Here is a 22,606-nt window from a genome sequence, read left to right on the forward strand (position 1 = left end):
AGGCTATGCTTAGCTGTTGGTTTTTATAGCCCTCCAGCAGATCTGTGGTTTTAGTAAATGTCTTATGGGTGCCTGACTTGGTTGTGCCACGACTGTGATAGATCTCAGTAGTCAGGTTTGGAGGGATAGTGGTGTTTGCATCAAAACCTGCATGAGAAGAGCATCATTGCTTGAAGGAGCCTGAGAAGCAAAATGTGACAGTTTAAATTCATTTATTTAGGCAAAAGAGCAGTAGAGGGAGAACAGGGGCTGTGACACAGCACCTTCCCCTGGGATTTGGGGGTAGAAGAAGGAGTGAAGTTGATCAAGCAAGCAAGAATGTAGACCTATGAAAAAGAGCAGCATCAGCCTTGCGTGCTGTGGGTGAGGCTGTGCTGTCAGGTGAAGTAATACAGTTGTTCCTCCTTTTCCTTATCTATTTCTTCTTGTCTGGGCTTTCTTTCTGGCTTCTTGGGAGGTAGGACAGAGCGAAACATCAGCCTCTTGCTGGTCTGCAGAGGAAGAACAGGCACCTGAATCATTGCTGCACTGGGCCAGCGTGTCTGAACCACACACCTAAGGCTGATTCACCTTGCCATGCTCCTGCTCAAGGGGCTGTAGCCCCTTGCTCTCTTCTGGGCAGGATTCAGTATGTTTAAGTGTGGGTTTTTCCCACTACAAAATCATTGTCAAGCACTTTAAGGGCCTGCACATGCTATTGTATCAGCTTCTACAGCCTGCTATTGCACCTGCAGCTGGTTTCTGGCTAAAGCCTTATTTGTACTCTTGAAGAAGGCAAGTCCAAAGAAATAGCTAATGGACCCTGCAGAGCCTTATTGCTTTAACTTGAGTAAAGGGGCAGGAGCTTGTGGTGCCTGTTCTCAATAGCCCATGCCCTCACTGTTGTGTTGACCCATGAAGCGTGCACCAGGAGCTGTGGCTGGAAGCTTGCACTGTGCTGGAATAACCAGTGTTGCTCCAGCAGTTGCTTAAGTGACATCAGTCCTGTCAACTGGGCTACACACGAGTGTGGGTGCCACCCCCAAACTGTAACACTCTTCCCTTAAGTCCTTGATGTTCAGGTACCCCCAGCTTCCCTGCAGTGGGCTGTTTGGTGAGGGTTTCCCATGGATTCCTGCACTTACCTTCATTTCTCCAGCTGCTTTTGACCTCTCCAGGGCCTTTTTCAGTCTTTCCTCCTGCTGCTTCTCCTGTTGTCTCAGCTTTTCCTCTCTGAGCCTTTTGAGTGAAGGATGAATTAAATGCACCAAATACGTTTTTGACACACAACATCCACATCTAACATTTCCTCTTACATCTAACAGTGTAGGGCCACTGGAGCAGAGGGGTTGGGTATAGCTGATGCTAGAGCCCTGTTGCTGGGAAGGTGGTGAGAGGGAAACACTTGCTGTAGCTGATCCTGTCCTTTCTGGAGTGAGGGGTGGAAAAAGCACATCAAGCTTTGCAAATGGAGGTGTTGAATGGCTGCTCTCCATTACAAACATGCTCTGTACCACTTTCAGCAGGTGACTTACACTCTGCAGTTGACCAGGATGCTCAGCAGCTTTGGGGCTGAATGATGCTCGTTGTGTCTGAAGCTCTCACCAGTGTAACCATGCAGTCCATGGAGCTACTTTGACTAAATGGGCACAGTGGAGGCTGATGTTGTTAACCAGCTCCAGTTCTCTATAGAAATGAAGCACTGGAACAGATCAGGGCTCATGGGACTCTGTGGTGGAGAGGAAATGAATTCTAAACCTGATGATCTTCAGGAGAAGTTTAAATGCTTTTTGAGGGTCTTTTTCTCGGTGGTGGGATCTGCTTTTTATTCAGGGGGTCAGATTCCTTCCTCAGTTATTCCCCTTCCTCCCCAGAGTGGAAAGGATGTGTGTCCTATTTTGTAAGTTAAGAATGCAAAACCCTCTACAGAACAGCAGGAGGAAGCATCACACCCTTTCTACTACAAAGGTGAAGAAAGATGCAGAGAAAAGGGTAAGTAGGAGGACAAGGTCACTATTCTGGCTTTAAATCCACACTGCTTGGTTTTACTCTGCTGGATCTGATTCACCTGAGGATGGGCAGACACAATCAGCTCTCCAGCAGCATCTTTGCTATTTTATGTGTGAAAGCCAAAACGAATGTGTCTCATGTCACCCTCCACAGATGGTGTTAATTTGCTACTGTTTAACTTAAGAGTTTTGTGGAAGAGCCATGTGAGGGCTGGCATTGCTGACAAATGCCCTTATGTATGTACCTGCTGAAGCCTGACCAAGTATCAGGACAAGTCAGACCTTGAGTGTGCTAAATCACTACAGAACAGTGGTTTTGCTGTTCAGTCAGTTTAAATATTGTTACTGCAAACTGACTTCTTTCAATAATCATTCTCATCCTTGAATCTGGTTTTGCTTGGGTTTTATTGTTATTATTTATTGTTATTATTACTATTTTTATTTATTATTATTACTTGTATTTAATTATTCCAGATTTTGCCTTTTTCTAATGAAGTTTCCACGTTTTTTCTAATGCATGTGTAAGCTACTGGCTGGGACATGCAAGGACTGTGACTGTGAAGCCCTTATAGAAGTAAACTGGGATGGATTGGTCACGTAGGCATTCAGTTTCCTGGGTTGACCTGTGGCTTTGCTTTTGGCTATCAGCATTAAAAGGAAAGGCCCCATTCCCAGAAGAGTGTTCCATCTTACTTTATCCTCCGTTCCTTTTCCTTTTGTTTCTTAGCATGTTCTATCTTTTCTGGTGGGATTCCCTCCAGATAGTCCAGTAAATCGTTGAGCTTTTTCTCTAACACCATTAGCATCTGCAGTGTCTCCAGGTTCCCCTCTCTTTCCCCAGTGCATTGGCAATAGACTTCCTGCACCTTCTTTCTCAGGCTTGCAAGAATGTTGTCCTAGAGATGAGAGGAGATGCGGTAAGAGGCTCTGCTCCGTAGAAGCCCAGCATCCTTCCAAAAGCAGAGGAAATCAGTGCACTTTAATTCCCTCAACAAAGCTCGGTTGCTCATTTCCCTCTTTCCCTAGCGCCAGTGTCTGGGATAGATGGATAAGATATGGAGCCATTCTCCTGTTGGTTTTGCTGTGTCCTGGGATGGGTTGCAGCCCACCTGCCTCTATGAGCCCAACTCCCACCTTGTGGCTCTGCATGGAGCAGACACATCACTTTGCTCCTCATTAATGGCCCAGACCTTCTCCATTGCTGAGAAACAGCACCCATCCCTCCCCAGTGCAACCACTGCTTTCTTCCAGGATGGGTTTGCTGGTGGAGAGGAGCCATTTATGCACGAACCCCCTTTGCCTTCATCTCGGCATGTACCTGGTCATTGGCTTTGCATTCTCCAGAGGAAAAGAGCTGAACTTTGAGCTTCAGATCTGCTGCTCTCGCTTCTTCCTCGGCGACGGAGGCCTGGAGGGTGGCCAGCTGCTCCTTCAGCTCTGCCGTCTCCTTCTCCCTAGGCCACAAGAGAAAGGAGGGATAGCAAAGGGGCATCTCTGAAACACGCCATTCCTGTGCCGCTGCTGCTTTCCAGCCTGGGACCATCCCTCCTGCTGCCGGCAGATGGAGGTAACACCTCGTGCCATTCCTGGGGAGCTTGCACCCGCAGCCCCCAGGCAGAGGGAATTAGGGATTTGTTGGAATAACAGCAATTAACACCTAATGCTGGTGTTGGGGGGGGGAGACACACGACACGGACCAGCGGCATAGCTGAATAGTCAGGATTTTATAATAGCTAATGAGGGAAATAGATTACCTTTATAAACTGTTCCAAGGGGATAAACCACACTTTAAATGGGAATATGTGTGTCTACCTGTCACTGAAACACTATACTACAAATACACTTGGGTTCCTTGCTGGCTTCTTCTAGGAAGGGCTTGCACCGAGTTGGAATAGATGCTTGCCTGGATCGCTCCAGGGCATGCCTGGTGTCTTTCTTTGATCTTTCTGGGTGGGAATTACATGATACTTCTGGCTGATGTTTGGTCTGGGATCTGAATGCACCAGTTCCCCAGCCTGTGCCTTGAGGACTAAGGAACTAGTCCCAAGCTCAAGTCCCATCTCCTGAATGTCACAGAGGGGACACTTCCCTATGGGCTCACGAGATGATGAGTGGGATGTTCTGCAGCTTGGGCTCTATGGGGTGAGAAAGAGTCTTTGTTGTGTGCTGCACGAGCAGCATTGCCTGTGGTCTGCAGCATGCAGCCCATCGGTGAAGTGTTAGTGGGGAGAAAAGAGGGTCACTTGTGTTTAAAGCTGGGGCACAGGGCCCCCTTCCTTGCAGGATAACACTTACATGCTTTCATAGGTGGTGATAAAAGTCTGTAGGACTTTGTCCAGCCTTTCCTCTGTCTCCTGGGATTTCTGGAGGAGGGACAAGTTCTCATCCTCCATCTCCTTGAAAATAGACAGCAGTTGCTGGGGATCAGTGAAGTACAGCTCGGGGTCCTGGAGTGGAAAACACGTGTGGTGAATATCTGCCTTCCTCTTCTTGCTTTTCCATTGAAAACCCACTAACTTCACTCAGTTCCCAATCTCCCATTGTATGATGTGATACAGGATCATAGATTCATTAGGGTCGGAAGGGCCCTCTAAAGATCAGCTGCTGCCACCCCATTTCTGGGGATGGCAAGCTTTGGGGTGATGGTAGGTTTTTGGCAAGTGATGCCTGCAGTAACTCCTCAATAGCATAATGAATGCTTAGAAGGTGAAAGAAATCAGTAAATGACACAGGACAAAGAGAAACAGTGAATATTTAACACGAGACTCCTGACCTCATCTTCATCCGAGCTCATTTCGGTTTCTGCATCCTCCAGTTCACTCCTGAAAAAGCATTTTGTGTATCAGCCCCTTGGAGAAATGACAGCTCAAAGGAGACCTTGTTAGTGAATGAGGGGCACTGTTGGTGTTTGCTGTTTCCTCCTATCGGTAGCAGAGCCTGCTCATCACCTTCACTTGGACCTGACCCCCCATGCCACTGAGGGGTGAAAACTCCATGTGCATGCTCTCATTGTCAGCTCCACTTGTGTCTGCGTCATTCCTGCCATGTGGCAACAGCCCAGTAAGTGCAGTGGCTTGGGAGAACCTGGAATCTGCAAGGCTCTGAGTGAAAGCAGAGGAAATGGCCCTGCAGCAATGACTTACTTCAAACTCTATTGGTGGCCTGGTGTTTTCTGGCCTTGGGAGGTTCACCAGCCACTCATGCTCTGCTTTTCCAGGCAATTGCTATATTTGCCTCAAGAAGCTGGATCTGGACATACTTATCCCATAGTCCCACCTGCCCTTCCTCTTCTTGGGCTGGCCCTGCCTGTGTTACAGCAGTGATTCTCTGCCTGCATTCCAGCAGGTATTGCCTGAAGGCTCTTGCTGAAAGCATTCAATGCAATGTGGGTCTACAGTGGCCTCAGGCTTTCACTAATGACAAAGCAACAGGCAGCTATTTGCAGGTCTATGATTCCTCCTGGGGTTACCTCAAGGCCACCCCAAATCCTTTTGGCAAGGCTCTGAGCAGCAGATTTGAGGATGGAGCAGGTACCTGGGTACTGACTGGAGCATCTGATAGATTTCTACTGCTCATTTGACTTGCTTCAATCAGACCCAGATCTCCCACAGATGCCCACAGCAAAGCTGAGGAGTGGGTTTCCTCTATGCTGCCTCCCTCAGCTGAGGGCTCTCTATAGTACTTCTCTGTTGCATGCATTGTCTTGTACTTACATTTGCCTTGTTGACAGAGGCTTCAGGAACTTTATGATCTGTGGCTTGATGTCCCGCAAGGACTTGACAGTCAAAGTCTTTGAAGAGAGTGGAAAACTTGGCACATCCGTATTATTGGTACTGCTGGGACTGGCATCATCTGTCCCTGCTGTCCCACCTTGGCCTGGAGACAAGGAGGGATGGACTCTTAGAGCATGGGGCTGTCCCAGTGAGGGGTGGGCAGCTCTCCCCTGGCACTCACCCTGTTCTGCAGTGATGGGAGGTGAGGCATCATCTCCTTCTCTAGTGCTGGGTGCTGTTTTCACATCCCTTGGGCTTGTGTTCCTTTCGCCATGTTTCCCCTGCCACTCTTTAAGAGAGACTTGACGGAGGAAGTTCCTGTACATCCTGAGCTCCTGCAGATCGATCTTCAACTGGGATACGTCACTGGGTTGAGAGAAGGGGACAGAGTTTGTTAGCAGGGAGGAAAAGTCCCTGTTTGAACAGGTTCTTTCTAACTCCTGATATTCAGCATCAGTCAGGAAGGGACAACAGTGCACATGTCTCCAGGGACATGCAAAGACAAATGGGAACCTGCCCTGTGTGCTTTCTGTGGTTCCTCATGTGGATGCTGCCTCGTCACATCCCTATGGCTCTCAGCTTGCTAGTTTGGGAATTCTTCCTGGAAAATGAACCCCTGGCAGTGCTCAAGGCCAGGTTGGACACAGGGGCTTGGAGCAGCTGCTCCAGTGGAAGGGGTCCCTGCCTGTGGCAGGGATTGGAGCTGGATGAGCTTTAAGGTCCCTTCCAATGCAAACCATTCCAAGATTCTCACTCTTAATACTTTTATAGATCTTTTCCCCCAGTTCCATGTTTTCCAAGGGTGGGAGGGTAAAGCACTGCAGGAGCTATTAAAGACCAGGTGGGAAGAGTGGAATAGCATGCAACCATTACCTTTTGAGTTTCTCAATTTGGGAATTGACCTCCTGGATCTCTTCTGTTTTCTTTGTATTCTCTTCAGCTTCTTTTTGACCACTGGGGAAGAGGAGAGGGAATGAACATCAACTGGGAAACGGTTTGTTCGGGAAGTGAGGAGGGACTTGAGGTACATACGAAACAGAGAAATAGATGTAAGGGGAGTGCTAGAAATCCCTGCTATCCATGCATCCCAAGGGATGCTTGGCTCCTGCCTCTATTGGCAAAGACAGCATGGGGGCCCAGCGATGCTTCCAGGTTAAAGCCTTCCTAATTTAGCTGCTGCTGAGCATCAGTTCCTGCTCTACCCTTGTGATACCCAAGTGCTCAGCTGAATCCTCTTAGGGGACTGCTCTTGCTGTGAGCATTCAGGCAGAGGCCTCTCCCTCTCCTAAGGATGATGTGAGAAGGATGGAAGTGATGGGGTCAGCAGTAGGTTCCTTTGCTGTAGCCGCATTAAAGGCTTTTGCAGTGAGGGGATCCCCCAGCTATTGTTCTTTCTCTCTTTCATTGAATGTGCAGGGAGAAAAAGCTGTAACCCTGGACAAGCTCACACATAGAGGATTTGCCAAAGCCCTGCAGGAGGTCAAGCAAAAGAGCTGTGTGTCCAGTGTAAAGGGCACAGGCGTGGTTCCCTCAGCATCCATTACATTTGCAGGGCTTGAACAACGTTTTCCTGCTTCTCCTTCAGGAACTCTTCAAGAATGGCAGCATTCTTTTTCAGGTAGTATGCAGCCTTTTCCATCTTCCTCTCTTCATTCCTTGCTATCTTCTCCAGCCTCTGAATTTCCTCTCTCTGTACTGCCATGCCATACTGAAATGAACCCAAAAGGCAGCACAGTCACATTGGTTGGTTGATGTTAAAGGTATGTTGCTTTAGCTTTGTTCTTGGTTACCTTATAGTTGTTGGTGGAGAGGGTAAGGTTTTCAAACCAAGGCGTGTGTCTTATCACAAACTAGGTACAGAGGGGCCAGGAGGTATTTCATAAGTAATATAGCAAAAAGAAGGTGAAATTAAGGACAGAAACCAGAAATCTCAGCACTGCATTAACCTCTGGCTGACAAAGTTTGATTCAGTCTGTTACAGCACAACAAGAGAGGGGAATAGTGGGGATATTCCAGCATAGATCCCTTATTCTGAGTTCAGAATGGCTCCTCGCTATAACTTAGGTATAGGACAGCAGGAGCCAAAAGGTCAGTATATATGTAATATATATTACATATAATAAATAGATATTTTAATATCTAATCTATATATTATACAATGAAATCGTTGCTACTGGATGGTGCCAATAATCCATGTTCTTTTCTTGGTTCAGAATTGCTAGGCTATTGACTATGAGTGTCTTTAACACAGGACTTAGACAATCAGTTCATGAGGTCTGATGTGCTCCTCCTTGGTAGGATCACTAGGAGATGGATCCCAGGGGAGGAAAACCCCAGAACCAAACCAAAGCAATACCAGGAAGAGTAATGAAATGAATAGAAAGTAATATCCTTAAAGCCAAGTACCTCAAGTAAAAATATCTCTCTCCTGTCATTTATGTAGTCATGGAAGGTCTGCTTTTCTGGTGGGTAATCTGCAATGAGAAGATAAAGTTGATCAGACTAGAGAAGGAAATACAGCCAAGGCAAAACACAGTGGACATGTAGGCTGTCATGAGCATGGATGTGGCTGGCACTGGAGGCAGCAGTACCAGTTGTTATATTGTAGTTTTGGCTTTGTTTAGGATCAGTTTCATATGGGCTTTTGTGGGGTAAAACCAGGTAGAATGGAGTGGGGAATCTGGTCCTTACAAAGGTTATGTCCTGTAAACTTTAACAGCAAAGCTGCTCCTCGTGTCAGAGGCCCACGTCCACTAAAATCCAACTTTAAGTTAGTTTAGTATTAACATTTCCATGGCACAAGGTCCTACATGGTCCCAGCTGATTCTGAGAGCTCCCAGCTACTGGGAAGGCCACAGGGGATGGTGTAACCCAGGCTATGGAAGTGGAGGTGACACAAGCTCCATTGGCATGATATGGAGATGGCGCAGAGGCTGACGATGCAGTGTGTAACTGCTGTGTCTACAAGAGCCCATCAGAGCCAGCTCCCGTCCCCTCTCTGAGTTTTGCTTTAGGCTGTCACCCAGCTGAGCAGCACCATTACAAAGATACCAACTGTTCCCTACCTTTTTTACAGGCTGTCTCCTGTAAAAGAATCTTCTGAGGAGCTTTCAGTCTCTCTTCAGTTGTTGCCTGTTTTCTGGCCTCCTCCTTTTCCTCCTGTTGCAGAGTTTGCCTTAACTCTTTTTGCTTTGCTTTTACTTTAGTGGAGTAAGTGGTTTTCTCATGGATTTTCATGGTCTTCATCCTTTCACGTTCCTACAAGAAAGCAGTTTTGTGGTCAGTGTGATTATGTGCTGTGTTTGCTGTGGGTTTAAAGGCATGAGGGGTTATTCACAGTCTAGAAGGTGGCTGATCCCCTGCTGCTGCACCTTTGCCTGGCTCATCTGACTAATGCCCATGATATTCACTTGAAGCAAGCAAAACGCTTCCTTTCTTAGCATTTGTTCCCATTAGGTTGTTGATGTGTACTCTGCATCCAGCCACCAGCTGTGCCAGTTTGTACCTGCTCACTGTCCTCATTTTGCCTCCCTGGGTTATTCCTGGGAGAGAATGGAAATTCGCAGAGATTCAACCTTCAAGTCTCCTATTAAAAGGGAACAAGAGGACAGCCCACTCTCAATACTGACTATTCCAACTGACACAAAGGCATGTAAACCTTCAAGTTCACGTTGAGAGGGTCTGTTTAAAGCCACCCCAGAGCTTTCTGGAGGGTAAAAGGTTGTTCATACTCAGTGCTTTCACACAGGATGAAGTGTCTGCAGTTTGGGCATGGGTTAGGCTGAGGACATCACTCAGCACACATCCTCAGTGCACTTCTTAAGCCCTTCCCTGTACTAATGAAGTGACTTTCAACCCAAGAGAAAACCAGACTCTGTCAGTCATCAGTGTGAAGTGAGGTGGATCCTTCTGTGATTTAGAAACAAAAGCCTCTTGCTTCCATACCACTGCCTGCCTTCTGCAGCTGTGTGCAGCAATCAGAGCTCTCAGAGGTGCTAGCCTCTCCCTTTGGATGGCATGCCCTAAGGGAAGTCCACTGTAGAAATAAGAAAGAGACATTCCTGGGATCCAGCTCTCTGGTCTGGTTGTAATTCCATATCTTATGGAGAGAAACCTAAGACATGAAACCCATGTTATCCTTCCCAGCTATTTCCTTTGCTGGCAGTTCAGAAGATCACATCCAGCATTGGAATACAGCTTCCCAAGCAGAAAGCCAAGCCTTTTAAAGTGGAAAGCAAGAGATCTTGCATCAAAGCTTTACGCAGAAACCTACAAAGTGCTGTTAGCACTGATTTCTTCTCCAGGAACACAAAGGAGTGCTAAATCAGTGCTCAAACCAGGACAATCTTGAAGCAGGGCAAAGTGACAATATCCACCTTTTGCATCAGCAACCAGCAAGGCTGTGCTCAGATCTGCTCTTGGTGAAGCTGATCTCTCATCATGGACTTGAAGCTGATCTGGGGGAATCTTAGCTAAATCTGGCAGCTATTATTTCTCTCATGCACTAGATTTTGGTGTTATATGGGTTGGTTGCCTGCCCCAGTGAGCTGCTTGTATATACATTGACATAAAGCACATATATGTACCTCCTGAGCCTTTTGTCTTTCATTTTCCCTTATTGAGAATATATCGAAATCTGCAGGAACTGCAAATGGATTTTCCTTTGTTTTTTCTTGGTCCTTTTCTGGGCTTTCTGCAACAAAAGGGATGTAGAAGACACAAGGCAGAATATCAGGACTGGTGCAAAGAGGCTCTGATCTGCTGCATCCCACCTGCACAGTGCTGAATCAAGGGCAGGGAGCTGGACACAGCTTATAAGAAGCCAGTGATTGGTCTCTCCTTCGACCTAACAACGAAAAGCTGCTGGAGCATCATGGTCTTACCTGGCAGCACAAGCTGGGATTCCCTTCCAGTTATGGAAAAGAGACTTCTAGATGTTGACATTGTATTTGCAGATGACAGTCTTGACCCTGGCCCAAGGAAAACCATAAACACATCAGTCAGTTGGGACCTGCCGGTAACTGATGCAGTAGGTTTTACAGACTGATGGACCCAGGGGCCTTCTGGATCTGAACCACTGAGCCTTTTGTGTCTGTAGGAATTAACAAAAAGCTTCAGTCAGCTGGAAAATATGTGTGTTCTGACCCCAAAAGGGAGATGTTCATCCCTGGCTAATGTAAAACACAGTCCTCCTTATGCACACGCTGATGGGACAGCAAAGACAATCCAATTTGGAGACAACAAGCAACTCAGACCCTTGTCTGTTCTTCCACCCACATCTCCAGATCTAATCCACACCCATACTTCTTCATCCTCCTATTGCTGCTTCACAAGCAACATTTGTGGTCATTAAAGCTCTTATCAGGAACTGCTTCATCACCGTGGGTTTCTTGTGATTAGGTTGACCGGCTGTTGGACTGCAGGGAACTCTGTCGTGTTTAATGCTAGGCTGGCAAACTATTGAAGGTTAGGTTTTGGTTTCCCCGAATCCTGTCTCTTTTTGTAGCCTTTGCTGTGGTTCCTATGGGAAAAGGTGTAATTGTAATGAGCTCACTTACAAAGAACAGATATACTGTTGTTAAAGTTACCCTTCCATCAACAGAAGTAGCAAGCTGGGTCCAATGAGGTATTAGTGAATTGATGCAATTCTGCCGCTGGGACTGTTCCTGATCCGCGCTGGCATAAGACATGGAAGAAAACCTCCTCTTCCGCTCGCACTGTTTTTAGGGCTATTTTAGAGCATCATTTCTTGCTCTGAACAGCCTCCAGGTTTTAAGCATTTCGAGCTAAACTCATCTGGCCTAATTTCCATGTACGTCCTCAGTGCTTTGCGGTTCCTATTGGCTGTGTTTGTGCAGCTGCCCAATTAGTATCTTATTCTTTGGAGGTGTCAAACCCTCACTGTTGATGAGACACAGAGGCCGAGGTGGAATTTAGGCTGTTCCAATGCATCCCAAATGTTTTCCCTCTCTTTCTCTGTTCATGAAGAGCCTTCTCCCAAAGCCCTGTTGATGTGTTAGTTTGATTTCATGTTTGCATAACTCAATGGGGTATTTTTCTCTAGGCATTCCTCATCTACATCCTGGAACAACATAACCCCTGCTGCTGATGTGAGTTTTGGAGGAGACCACATCAGGGCAGGGGCAGGAAGGCAAACGCCTGCAGCATTCCATTGAATACACTTTGTGGCCAGCAAACACCAGGATGTTCGGCCCTCTTAGTGCTCTTCTTGGTTCTATAATCTAAACTCCTTCTCATAAACATCTTCATGTGGTTGATTTAAGTTCCTGCTACAGGGAATGAGACTGAAAAACAGGAGTAGGCAGAGGATACTGGTATATGGAAAATAATTGTCAGTGCAACCCTTTGAGATTAAAAGTGCTTTATAATAGTGTTTTAGCCAAGTATAGGAATCTGCTTCTAAGATTAACTTATAAATATGCATTTTATTAAGGTATTTTTGGGGGCTTTTTTAATAGGTTGTTTGCACATCACATTGGAAACAATGCCAAAAGCTGCAGAAGTACTGGTTGGGGGAATTACAATTATTAAGCTAAATAATGCAAATACAAAAATGACTGTGTTGCCAGAATCTTTAGCATATATTTCACTGCCCCTGACACTTTAATGTTTCAGTAGCTACATACCAATAGCCAATAGATAAGGCATTCCTGGTTTTAATTTATTGAAATACATATTCATCCTTTTTCCTTAGCATCAAGCTGCAGAAAAGAACCTGCCAAAGTAAACAGGCAAACAGCTCTCAAACCCAGCACAAATCCCTCCACTGTGCTCCCGGAGCACTGGATGAGCCTGTTTTAGACACTCAACTGATTCCAATGATCCCATCACTTGCAGGGAAGGCTCATTGTGCTCGCCGGGAAACCACTCCAAGATGGAGCTGCAGAGCAGCTCTTCCAGGGACAGATGTGCCCTGTTTCCCAGTGCATTCCCTCCCAATCCCCCATGGAGAAGGAGAGGGTTCATGCGTGGTGACACACACCAGCACCTCCACTTGTCTGAGTGAGACTCAATCTGATGTCCAAAACAGAAAGGAAACTGCTGTGTTTCATCCCTTTATTCTCTGGTTTCTCACCTAAAGGAGAGCTCCCCGGGGCTCCTCTCCGGGGGGTAGTCATGGTCATGGACGTGGATGTGGTAATGGATGTGGATGTGGTCATGGATGTGGATGTGGTCATGGATGTGGATGTGGTCATGGCTGCAGCTCGGCTCAGCTCTGGGCTCCTTCCTGTCTCCTGTTCTCTTGTTTGCAGTGCCATGCACACCCCTGCTGCCGTTGCCAGGCAGCAGCTGACCCGTGCAGGGGAGGGATGCATTCCTCCCTTCTGCCACTAGGCCTGGGTTCCCTATGGCCAGGATATGTGTCCCTGCTCTGATGGAGTGGGGCAGAGCCAGGGTAGGTCCTCCCAGACCTGGCCACCATGGGAGGCTTCACAATATCACCTGCCTGGCTGCAGTGTAGGTTCATGGGTAGGTGTTTTGAGCAGGCAGCTCGCTGAAGGTCAGACGTTGGCATGGAAAATGAAGAAAACCTCTGTGCTATAAGAGGGTTTGCAGGGTTCTTTATCCATTATTTCATAATGGGAATTGGGTTTTTAACCCCATCTCTGCAAGCAAAGGAGGAGGTTGAGGAAATGGGAGACAGAGGCCCTGATTGTGGAATTAACTGTGTTTTATCATTCCATAGCCTCTGCTTTGGCCTTTCTGTTTGTTCTGAACAGTTAGAGTTTGGGGACTGTGTGTGGTACAGGTGAATGACCTGTCATTTACTGGAGCTTAACAGAGCTATAGCCAGTGGTGCCGTAGAAGCCCATATATCACCTTCCAAAATACCATATTAAAGACGAGTTGGTAAAACAAAAGTAATAAGTTTTAATGGAGGAAAAGCTCCTTAAATCCCATATTTACTCCTTCCTGTTTCTGAGCAAAGCAAATCAGTTCCAAATGGATTGTGTTATTCTCTAGGCTCTTTAGACTCTCTATTAATGCAATTTCAGCTTTCTGAAATAGCTTTTTTCTTTTCATCTACCAGTAGGATTCCGAACAGCTTTCTCCATCTGAATAACTCACGCAATAAATAGCATGGTTCTCTGTAAGTGCAAACTGCCATCTGATTGTTACAGCTCTTCCCTGTAATTGCTGATTATCAAGAGCCTGGATTCAGGCAACAGAAGGAAGATGCTTATACAGAAAGAAATTGCTCTTTATTCTGCACATGAATGCTTTGATTCTTAGCAGTGATGCAGAACCCCACAGTGCTATCTTTAGTGTGTTTCAGGACATTTCCCAAATGTATTGGGGACTGTGGATCTCAAATGGCACTATACAATAATTCCTATTCCCCCCCAAAATAACGCAGTAATAAATTGCACTTAGGATGCGGTTTTCTAAAGGCATCCCATCAAATGGTCCTTGTTCAGAAATAGTGGTTTATTACAGGATTGTGCCTTTGTCACAGTGGCAAATAGGCAGAAATAGGTAACAGAAAACAGACATCTAAACAACTTTGGCTCTGTCTGATATAATCTCTATACCAGTGAAAGATTCATTTATATGAATCCTTTATAGATCATTTATAGATCCATTGCTCTGTTCTGTGCTACCCTTGCTAAACCCTTCCTGCCCCAAACTGGAACAGAGATTATGTAAAAGCAGTGATTTTTGGTGAATTTTTTCATATGTGCAAGCCTTCAATAGCTCTGGCTCATTGCTCATGTCCCACACATGCCACAGACCACTTGGGCCTTGCATTTCCTTGAGGGCAGGAAGATTTTAAGACCAGGAGGACATCTGGGGTCTATTCTTAACCACCATTAACTTGGTTAGTGAATGGAATACATTGCATGGGAATGTGCACTGACCAGTGCTGCAGCTCCTCAGGGGTTTCTGGGTTATGTCATCTCACTTCAGGCCACCGTGATTTTGATGCTTATCAAGGGTCCGGATGATGCCCAACTGAGAAAGACAGGCAGTTTACATGAGGAGAATGGCAGGATGCTGCTTGTGTTTCCAACAGGATATCTGCACATTTGGAGGCTTGTGGGGATGGTTTTGCTAGGACATGGGATTGGGAATTGGGGATGTCATCATTTCTTTGCTCCTTCCTTCCTTCTTTGACAGGGTTACTTGTCTTCTCCATTCAGTCACCCTGTTTGTGATGTGTGGATGCTGGGCCCTATACCGCAGAGGTGCTGCAGGGGTTAAGTGCTGCTGGCAAAACGTTTTGAAATGACTGATTGCGAAATGCTGCCAGAGATGAAAGCTGAATGTCTAGAGAAATAAACCTTCCTTTGTAGTCTTACGACTACGGGAAGCTCCCTGTGTCCCCAGGATGCTGCACAAGTCCCTGGGCATCCCTGGAGCCTTCTTAAGGGGACTCATTCATTTCACTTTAGTCTCTGTGACGTGAGCCACGAGGTGCACCAAGAACAAACAGCAAACAGCAACCCCCATGGAAGTACCCAGTGGATAGGGAGGTTTTTCTATCTCTGGAATTCCGGTTCCTGGTTCCTGGTCAGTTGGGTGGCTGCAGAACCTGGAGCATCCCGGGGCGGGGGGAGAAGGGGAAGATGGAGCCAGGAAAGATTTTTATCTCAATGCAGGTTTTTCCAGCTGGAAAAATGTGTCCTGTGACATTTTGCATGGCCAGAGCCAGCCGGGAGATGGCAGCAACCTTGCATTGCCAGGGCTGGGGGGTTGGCTGCTCTTGCTCCTATTATATTACAGGTGAAGTTCCAGGCTTGAGGAACACCAGGAAATCGCGGCCCATCCTCTGGGATGAAGAAATAACCCCAGAGAGGGGCTCTGCAGGAAGAGCTGTGAGCTCAACCCTCATCTTTGCAAACGGGCTGATGGATCAGGACTCGCTCTGTGTCGCCTGCCATTGATGCCCAGCCCCTGGTGTGTTCCTAGGCTGTCTCATCCAAAAGGAATTTGTGGTGCATTTTCACCTGGTCTGATTTCAATCTAGGGGATGAAAGCTGCTAAAATCTCTGAAGGGCCACATGGAAATGACAAGATAGCCCCTGTCATCCGTCCTGTACTGTAGGTACCCATGGGTGCTCTGTAATGACCCGGACAGCAGTAACCACCCAGTGATCTGTATTTCACACTTGCTCTTGCTGGGAATGCAGACTCCTTCCTGCTGAGCAGAGATGTTCCTCAGTCTTCATCCTGGGATCCGTGCCAGTTCTGGGCCAGTTTCTTTTGCAAAGCAAAGCTTGTTCTGGTGCATGGTGTGGTGGCAAAGGGCCGTGCTTGTGACTGTCAGCAGTGAGCTCCTCGAACAGCCGCACATGGATACACTCTGTGCTGTGCTCTGCCTCCTGAGCTAAAGCAGCCAATGCTAGGCAGAAATGATGGACTGGGGCTCCCTGACCTGTGGATCAGTCAGTGAGGGCTGTGTGCTGGGCAGGCCAGTAGTGATGGTGTAGCAGAGCCTGATGCACATGAACAATCAGATAAATAACACCATTGGGATCTCTGGAGGTCTCTACCCCAACCTCCTGCCCATGCTTCAGAGTCAAGGCTGCCTCAGGTCTTGCCCGGCTGTTTTGAAAGCCTCTAAGGATGGAGATCTCGAACTCTCCATACAATGGAAGGTGAGGTCTGGGAGGCTGAGCTTGGGCTTGGTGTGGATATGAACTAATCATAGAAAAATCAAATGCTTTGCATTGGAAGGGACCTTAAAGCTCCTCCAGCTCCAACCCCTGCCACGGGCAGGGACCCCTTCCACTGGAGCAGCTGCTCCAAGCCCCTGTGTCCAACCTGGCCTTGAACACTGCCAGGGATGGGGCAGCCACAGCTTCTCTGGGCACCCTGTGCCAGCGCCTCAGCACCCTCACAGGGAAGAGCTTCTGCCTCAGAGCTCAGCTCAGTCTCCCCTCGGGCAGGTTAAAGCCATTCCCCTTGGCCTGTGATTCTGTGGTTGCAGTTTCAAAGCCAGTTGTGAATAACCACTTAGACCTGATCCCAAACTGACAACTTTAACTAGTTCCAGACTCCCCTCAGAGCTCCCTGCTTTTGGGACCCAGGAGTGTGCATTTGGCCCATTTTAAGGAGAGCCACAGAGTTGCAGCCAAGGAGACTTTCCTAACCAGGGCTATAAATCCAGGCTCTGTGCAGGGACAAATGACCCAGGAACCTGAGGTTGCAACTTCATTGTTCTGCATTAAGCTCTAAAGGCACAATTCCAGCCTTTTCCTGGCCTTTGCATTGTGGCAAAACTACAGCTCCTGTGACTGCATGGGAACTGATCCAGCTGAAAAATACCCTGCTTGGGGAAGAGATCCTTTCTATTATGATCACTGTGGTGGCTTGAGGAAGGAGGGATGCAGGGGCTGGGAGAAGGTGGACTTGCCCCTTTCAGTGCTTTGATTGTCTTAGGGTGATGCTGAATCTGCAGCTTTGTGCTGGTAAAACAGGCTGATCCTGAAAGCCCTGCACGCAAATTCCCTTCCACAGGGGTGTACGGAGCAGACCAAGAAGGATTCACAAAGTAAAGTTGTAGGTCATGCTGATTTCTGAGCGCTGCGGGGGGAAGCGAACGCTGCATGGCTCCAAAGGGCTTCTGCTCATGTGGAATGGATTAAAGATAAAACCAACCCTGTTACTCACTTTGCTCCTGGGCTGTTTCAGCCCTATCTCATTCTCCAGAGACGCTTGTGCAGGAACTGCTATTTGTGATCCAGAACTGTGGCTCATATCCCCAGGGTAGCTCATGGGATCCACGTTCCCTTGCCAGGGAATGAGGCACCGCTGGGTACCAGCTGCCGTGGTTTGGTGCCAGCCTGGCTGTTTGCTTGCAGGACCCACCTATTTGTATCTCTGATTTAATGTGGAGTTCTGGGGCACAGAGAAGCAGTGGTTCCACTGATGCTGTGCTTTTGGTGGGACAAACCCCACATCCAGCTCTTGTATCTGTTTAGCTGGAATCATGGGCGTCACAAACATGCTCCTGATGCAATGGCAGCTCCATTACTTGGAAATGCTAGGAAGTTTCCACATCCTGTTCCCATTCTTTTGTCTGCACCTGAGTGAATGCCCGCTGTTTTCCCCACCAGGATGTCATCAGATCCCATAGCTTGTTTTCCACTGAAATGTCTCCTCTTAGGCAAATATTACATCTGGGGTTGCTTTGCCAGTGGTTTTCCTACCTGGATTTGTACAATGGGTCAGTGCCCTGCTCAGAGATAAGAGGAATACCTGCTGCAAGTGCTGTTTGCTGCTGTTATTTGCCACCCTTCTCTTCTTCATCAGCTTCTCCTTTAAAGGCTCTTGACTGCTGCTGTCGTGGAGGCTTTGGCAAAGTGAGGGATGTTTAAGACAAGCCATGGAGTGCTCGACCAGAGCAGGACTTGCCCATTGCAACAGCCATGACTTGTGAATTATTCATCTCTGTGTAACTGATCCCCAAAGGTCTTGTCACAAAGAGGTGAGGGATCAGCGAGCATTGAGCAAAGCAGGAAGGGGAAGAGGTCCAGGGGCACCCTTCTCCATCCACCTGCATCTGCTCTGTGATGATGCTTTTTAATGCAGAAGAAAGGAGACAATGAAGCAATGCACAGATCTGTAAACCAGCTTCTTGTGGCAGTTTTCCCTCCCATGGAAATCCAAGGTTGGAAACAGTGAAACCCATACACAGCCTATGGGCATGACCCAACCATCAATGCACAATAGGCTCTGTGGAATGAAGGCATTCCCAAAGACCAAGAGAGATGGCAATGGCTGGCTAAGCAGAAAAGAAGCCAGCACGGTTCTGCTCAGCACTGCTGCCTCCAGACAAAACCAGACTTCAGCTGGTTAAAGAGAGCAGATGCAAGCTGGAACATCAATTGGAGCTAATTAATCTGTGCTTCAATCTGTATTCTGGCTCTCCCATAGCAGATTTGGAGACAGAAAGAGTTAACCCTTCAGCTGGCACAGCATGGCCTTAGAAGAGAGCACAATGAAACTTCCATGAATACCTTTGGATCCTTATCTTTTCAGGAGCAAACAGTTCTCTGTCTAATCAGGCATCATCACCACCGGCATTCTCACCCCTTCCTTCTCATTGTGCTGTCAGTAACATGATCTTGCTCAGCTTGCAGAGCCCTTGTAAGCAGTACTGGGCACAGGGCCATACATATTGTGCTAAGAGGACACCTCTTCTTTAACCTGTGCTCATTTGCTCCCCTTGGCCTGGGTTCCCTCTCATTAGACTAGATGTATGCTCTATAGAAAGTGCAAAGAGCTCAGCTGACATCTGATGTTTATAAATAGCTTGTCTGCCCTGCCACGGTTCTGTAGCCATCCCACCATGAGCAATACTCTTGATGTATTGCACTCTTCCTGGAATTGGGATGCTATCGAAGATTTTCCTCTAAAGCATCCAGATTTGGCCTCTGCTGGAAGCTGGGTACTTGACTGCAGGCACCACTTGTCTGTTCCAGATGGGCAATTCCTTGGTTTTGTCCTCTTCTCCAGTTTCTCCCTAAGAGACCAGGCAAAGGCATTGTTTGAGTATTGAGGCTCTACCAGTGTTCCCTGCCCTCCCTGCTCCAGTCCCCTGCCGAGGCTCCCCCAGCATATCTACAAGCCCTGGTCCTTTCCTCCTCCCTCACATGACCCCCACTCCCAGGCTCCTGTTCATTCCTTCATTCCCACACCCCAAGTTTCCTCCTTCTTCATCAAGGGCCAGATCCCATTTCCTGGATGGAATCACCAGGTCCATCATGAATCTGGCAGTCCTTGCTGAGATTTCATAGAATCATGGAATCCCAGCCTGGTTTGGGTTGGAAGGGACCTTAAAGCTCATCCAGCTCCAATCCCCTGCCATGGGCAGGGACCCCTTCCACTGGAGCAGCTGCTCCAAGCCCCTGCGTCCAACCTGGCCTTGAACACTGCCAGGGATGGGGCAGCCACAGCTTCTCTGGGCACCATGTGCCAGCGCCTCAGCACCCTCACAGGGAAGAGCTTCTGCCTAAGAGCTCAGCTCAGTCTCCCCTCTTTCTTTTGTCCAGTGATGCTGTCCTGAGCACCACTGCTCCCATCCAGCCACAACACACTGGCTTCCATGGACCAAGGGCAGGTAAGAGCAGTCCCCAGTGCAACCTCCTCCCTGCTTCCTCAGTACCTATCCCTTAACCCCTTTTCCTTTTGCCTCCCCCCCTAAGTGATAACTATTGCCATTTCCCACCTCTTACTTGCACTGAATGAGCCTCAGGTTCATCTCCCAGAGAGATTGCCAGAGAGAGATGGATTTAGGCAAGAAATCTATGGAGGCTTGGGGGGCTGATTGGGATATTTCAGATTATCCCTGACTCACTGTCTTGCAAGTCTGATGCAAGAAGTGAGTCAGATCCCTCCAACACAGTTTGACCCGACCGCAGCAGTGTGCAGAGCTCATGTTGTTTTGCAAATGGAATAAAGTTCATTTAGCACAGCAGGCAGCTGCCTGTATTTGCTGTTAGCTGAAAGGCCTCTCACCTCAAAGCAACTTGCAGATCACTTGCCCCATCACTGCTCGCAGGTGGAATTAGCTCCTGAGAGCCACTAACACTGGTGGAGGAGGTGGGTGTCTGAGGAGTGACTCTTTCCCAAGGCAGGGTAAAGGTTCCTTTCCTGCAGTGCTGAGTTCATTGTGCTTGAGATGCTCCCAGCCCCTTTTAGGTACCCAGGACCCTGCCTAAAAGTGCTCTCCTGCCTCTGGGCCTTCTCCTTTAGCAATGATGCCAATATTGGTGTTAATGTAACTGTGCTTTTTTAGGCTGCTTTCTCCTCCTAGATGTGACTGCTGTCATCACTGACACCGGCTTCCCATGGGTACCTTCAGCCTGTAGGGAAATCCTCCTTTCCCCCCAGCTCAGCTGCAGGTGGGCATCTCCTGAGGCTGGTGGCTTGGGTAAGTCACTACCCCTGACTCAGTTCTTGTCATGCTGAGCTCTCAGTGCCTGCCTTCCTTCTGGATGTGTCTTGTTGACTACTGACAGCCATGGGCGAATGGCTCACATGCTGCTTGCTGTCTGGGTTTTAGACATTTGGCGGTTAGGAGATGAAGCCAATGGAGATGTGTTTCCTGATATATACCTCCTGTGTTATGCCACCACCTCCCCCTATTGGCACCCTCTGCAGTCTCTGGTGGCCTGCTGTTTGCCCTCCCAGCCAGGTTCTGGTTCAGACCCTGCCCATTGTCTTCCAACAGGAGACAGACTTCTACTACAGGTTGTGTTTGCAGCTGGGCTGTATGGGGAGAGCATCAGCATCGTTGCACCTGGGCTGGGGGCAGGTTTTGCCTGATTTACCTTCCCCTCCCCATGCACTGTGCTAAACCCAGGCCTTTGTACTATGCTTATCCTGGGTCACAGCTCAATCTCCTTCAGGTGGCAAACCCTGCAGCACCATTAACGTATGGCTGCTCAAGACAGCCCCTTGAAGCAGCCCATGCGGGCTTGGAGGCAGCCAAAGAAAGCCCTCCCAAACGTGGGGATGAGGGAGGAGGCAGCTGCAGTGATTGAGCTGACAGAAGCTCTCGGCTCCTGTCTGGGTCTCAGCAGGTTCCAGAAGAGGGTTGGGAAGTGCCAAGTCCTCGGGCTGGCCCTGTCCCATGTGGAAGTTGCCTTCCAGGGCAGCTCAGGAGCCACTGCTGAAGGTGATCTCTTCATCATCGTGTTTATTCCTTCCTGCACCTCTCGCTCTGGGTGGATGAAGGTTTTCTGCTGGCTCGTGCTTTTACAAGCATCCATCTCACCCATTGGGACACCTTCCCATCCCCTGGTTCCAGAAAAGCCATGCTGCAGCCAGGCCTCACCACGGATGCTTGGACACAGCCCTGGGAGGCTCAGCTCTGCCCTTGCTGGGAAACAGAATGCCCAAGCCCATTGGGACCAGGCAGAGCCCAGACAAGATGAAAACACTCTCCTTCACCCAATGCAAACGGGTCTTTAGTCCATCATTTTCCTGCTGCACAGTGATGTTCCCTTTGCTTTAAAACGTGTTTGCCTGAAGGCAAATTGTTAAACAGCATTTTGTGCAGATTTGCACCAATTTCAGTGCCAAACTCATGCTGTTTCTATGCACTGAAGGCCTGATCCTGGTGGTGCCGAGCCATGGTTATGCCCAATTCCTTAGTAAAGCCTTTCAGCATTGCACAACGTGCCTGTTCTATCGGTGGGGGGGAATGGGACATGAGCAATCTCTGCTTGGGACAGACGTCTGCGCTGGATCCCGCTGGAATGACGTCAAAGGATGCAATGTTGAACCTCTCCCTGGCACAGGCAGAGCCCTGCCTGGCCATGTGCTGCTGCAGTGGCTGCTGTTGGTTCGACACGTGCAGCACAATCAATAAGTTATTGTATGGCAGCAGAGATGTGCTTCCATGCCTGCCTCTTCCCTGCAAATCCCTGCTGCTCCAGAAACAGCTGACAGGGAGCACATGGAAGTTGTTTCGAAAAGGAGCATCCTCTGATGCTGACCTATAGCATGTAAAACTCCAGTAAGTTTGTAGCCTTCCCCATGCATTTGGGACTCAGGCTGGCACAAGCAAATACTGGTTATCACAGAGATGCAGCAGGCAGCCCAATGGAGGATGCCAGGAAATTGCTGGCTGTGGTTTGGTGCTCATCCCAGTGGCACTGCTTAGGAGAATAGGAATACATTATCTATAAGAAGCTATTTTGACTGCTGGGGTTTGGATTAGACATCAGGAGGAAGCTCTTCCCTGTGAGGGTGCTGAGGCGCTGGCACAGGGTGCCCAGAGAAGCTGTGGCTGCCCCATCCCTGGCAGTGTTCAAGGCCAGGTTGGACACAGGGGCTTGGAGCAGCTGCTGCAGTGGAAGGGGTCCCTGC

At 48.3% G+C, this 22,606-nt stretch overlaps 1 protein-coding gene across 1 annotated transcript; it reads right to left on the reverse strand.

Moving 5' to 3' along the window:
- Positions 1-377: 377 nt before the first annotated feature.
- CFAP100 (cilia and flagella associated protein 100) lies at positions 378-19,493 on the reverse strand. Its single transcript, XM_034066548.1, has 14 exons — positions 19,384-19,493; positions 10,348-10,543; positions 8,827-9,019; positions 8,168-8,235; positions 7,306-7,469; positions 6,635-6,715; positions 5,943-6,127; positions 5,702-5,864; positions 4,762-4,810; positions 4,284-4,435; positions 3,307-3,442; positions 2,682-2,884; positions 1,125-1,218; positions 378-491 (listed from the first exon to the last, which is right to left on the reverse strand). Exons 1-14 carry the CDS (start codon positions 19,491-19,493, stop codon positions 378-380), a joined length of 1,908 nt encoding a protein of 635 aa, XP_033922439.1.
- Between the last annotated feature and the right edge of the window lie 3,113 nt (positions 19,494-22,606).

Source organism: Melopsittacus undulatus, chromosome 9, assembly GCF_012275295.1.
Source record: "Melopsittacus undulatus isolate bMelUnd1 chromosome 9, bMelUnd1.mat.Z, whole genome shotgun sequence".
Lineage (NCBI taxonomy): Eukaryota > Metazoa > Chordata > Aves > Psittaciformes > Psittaculidae > Melopsittacus > Melopsittacus undulatus.

Bases quoted from the DNA above. Each gene is read 5' to 3' on its own strand.
- CFAP100 (XM_034066548.1), bottom strand. From the start codon at position 19,493: ATGGACCTGGTGATTCCATCCAGGAAATGGGATCTGGCCCTTGATGAA. The intron at 9,020-10,347 runs GTACATATATGT...GCTTTCTTGTAG, and splicing joins AAAGACAAAAGGCTCAGGAG to GAACGTGAAAGGATGAAGAC. The intron at 6,128-6,634 runs GTAATGGTTGCA...CTCTCAACCCAG, and splicing joins CAAATTGAGAAACTCAAAAG to TGACGTATCCCAGTTGAAGA.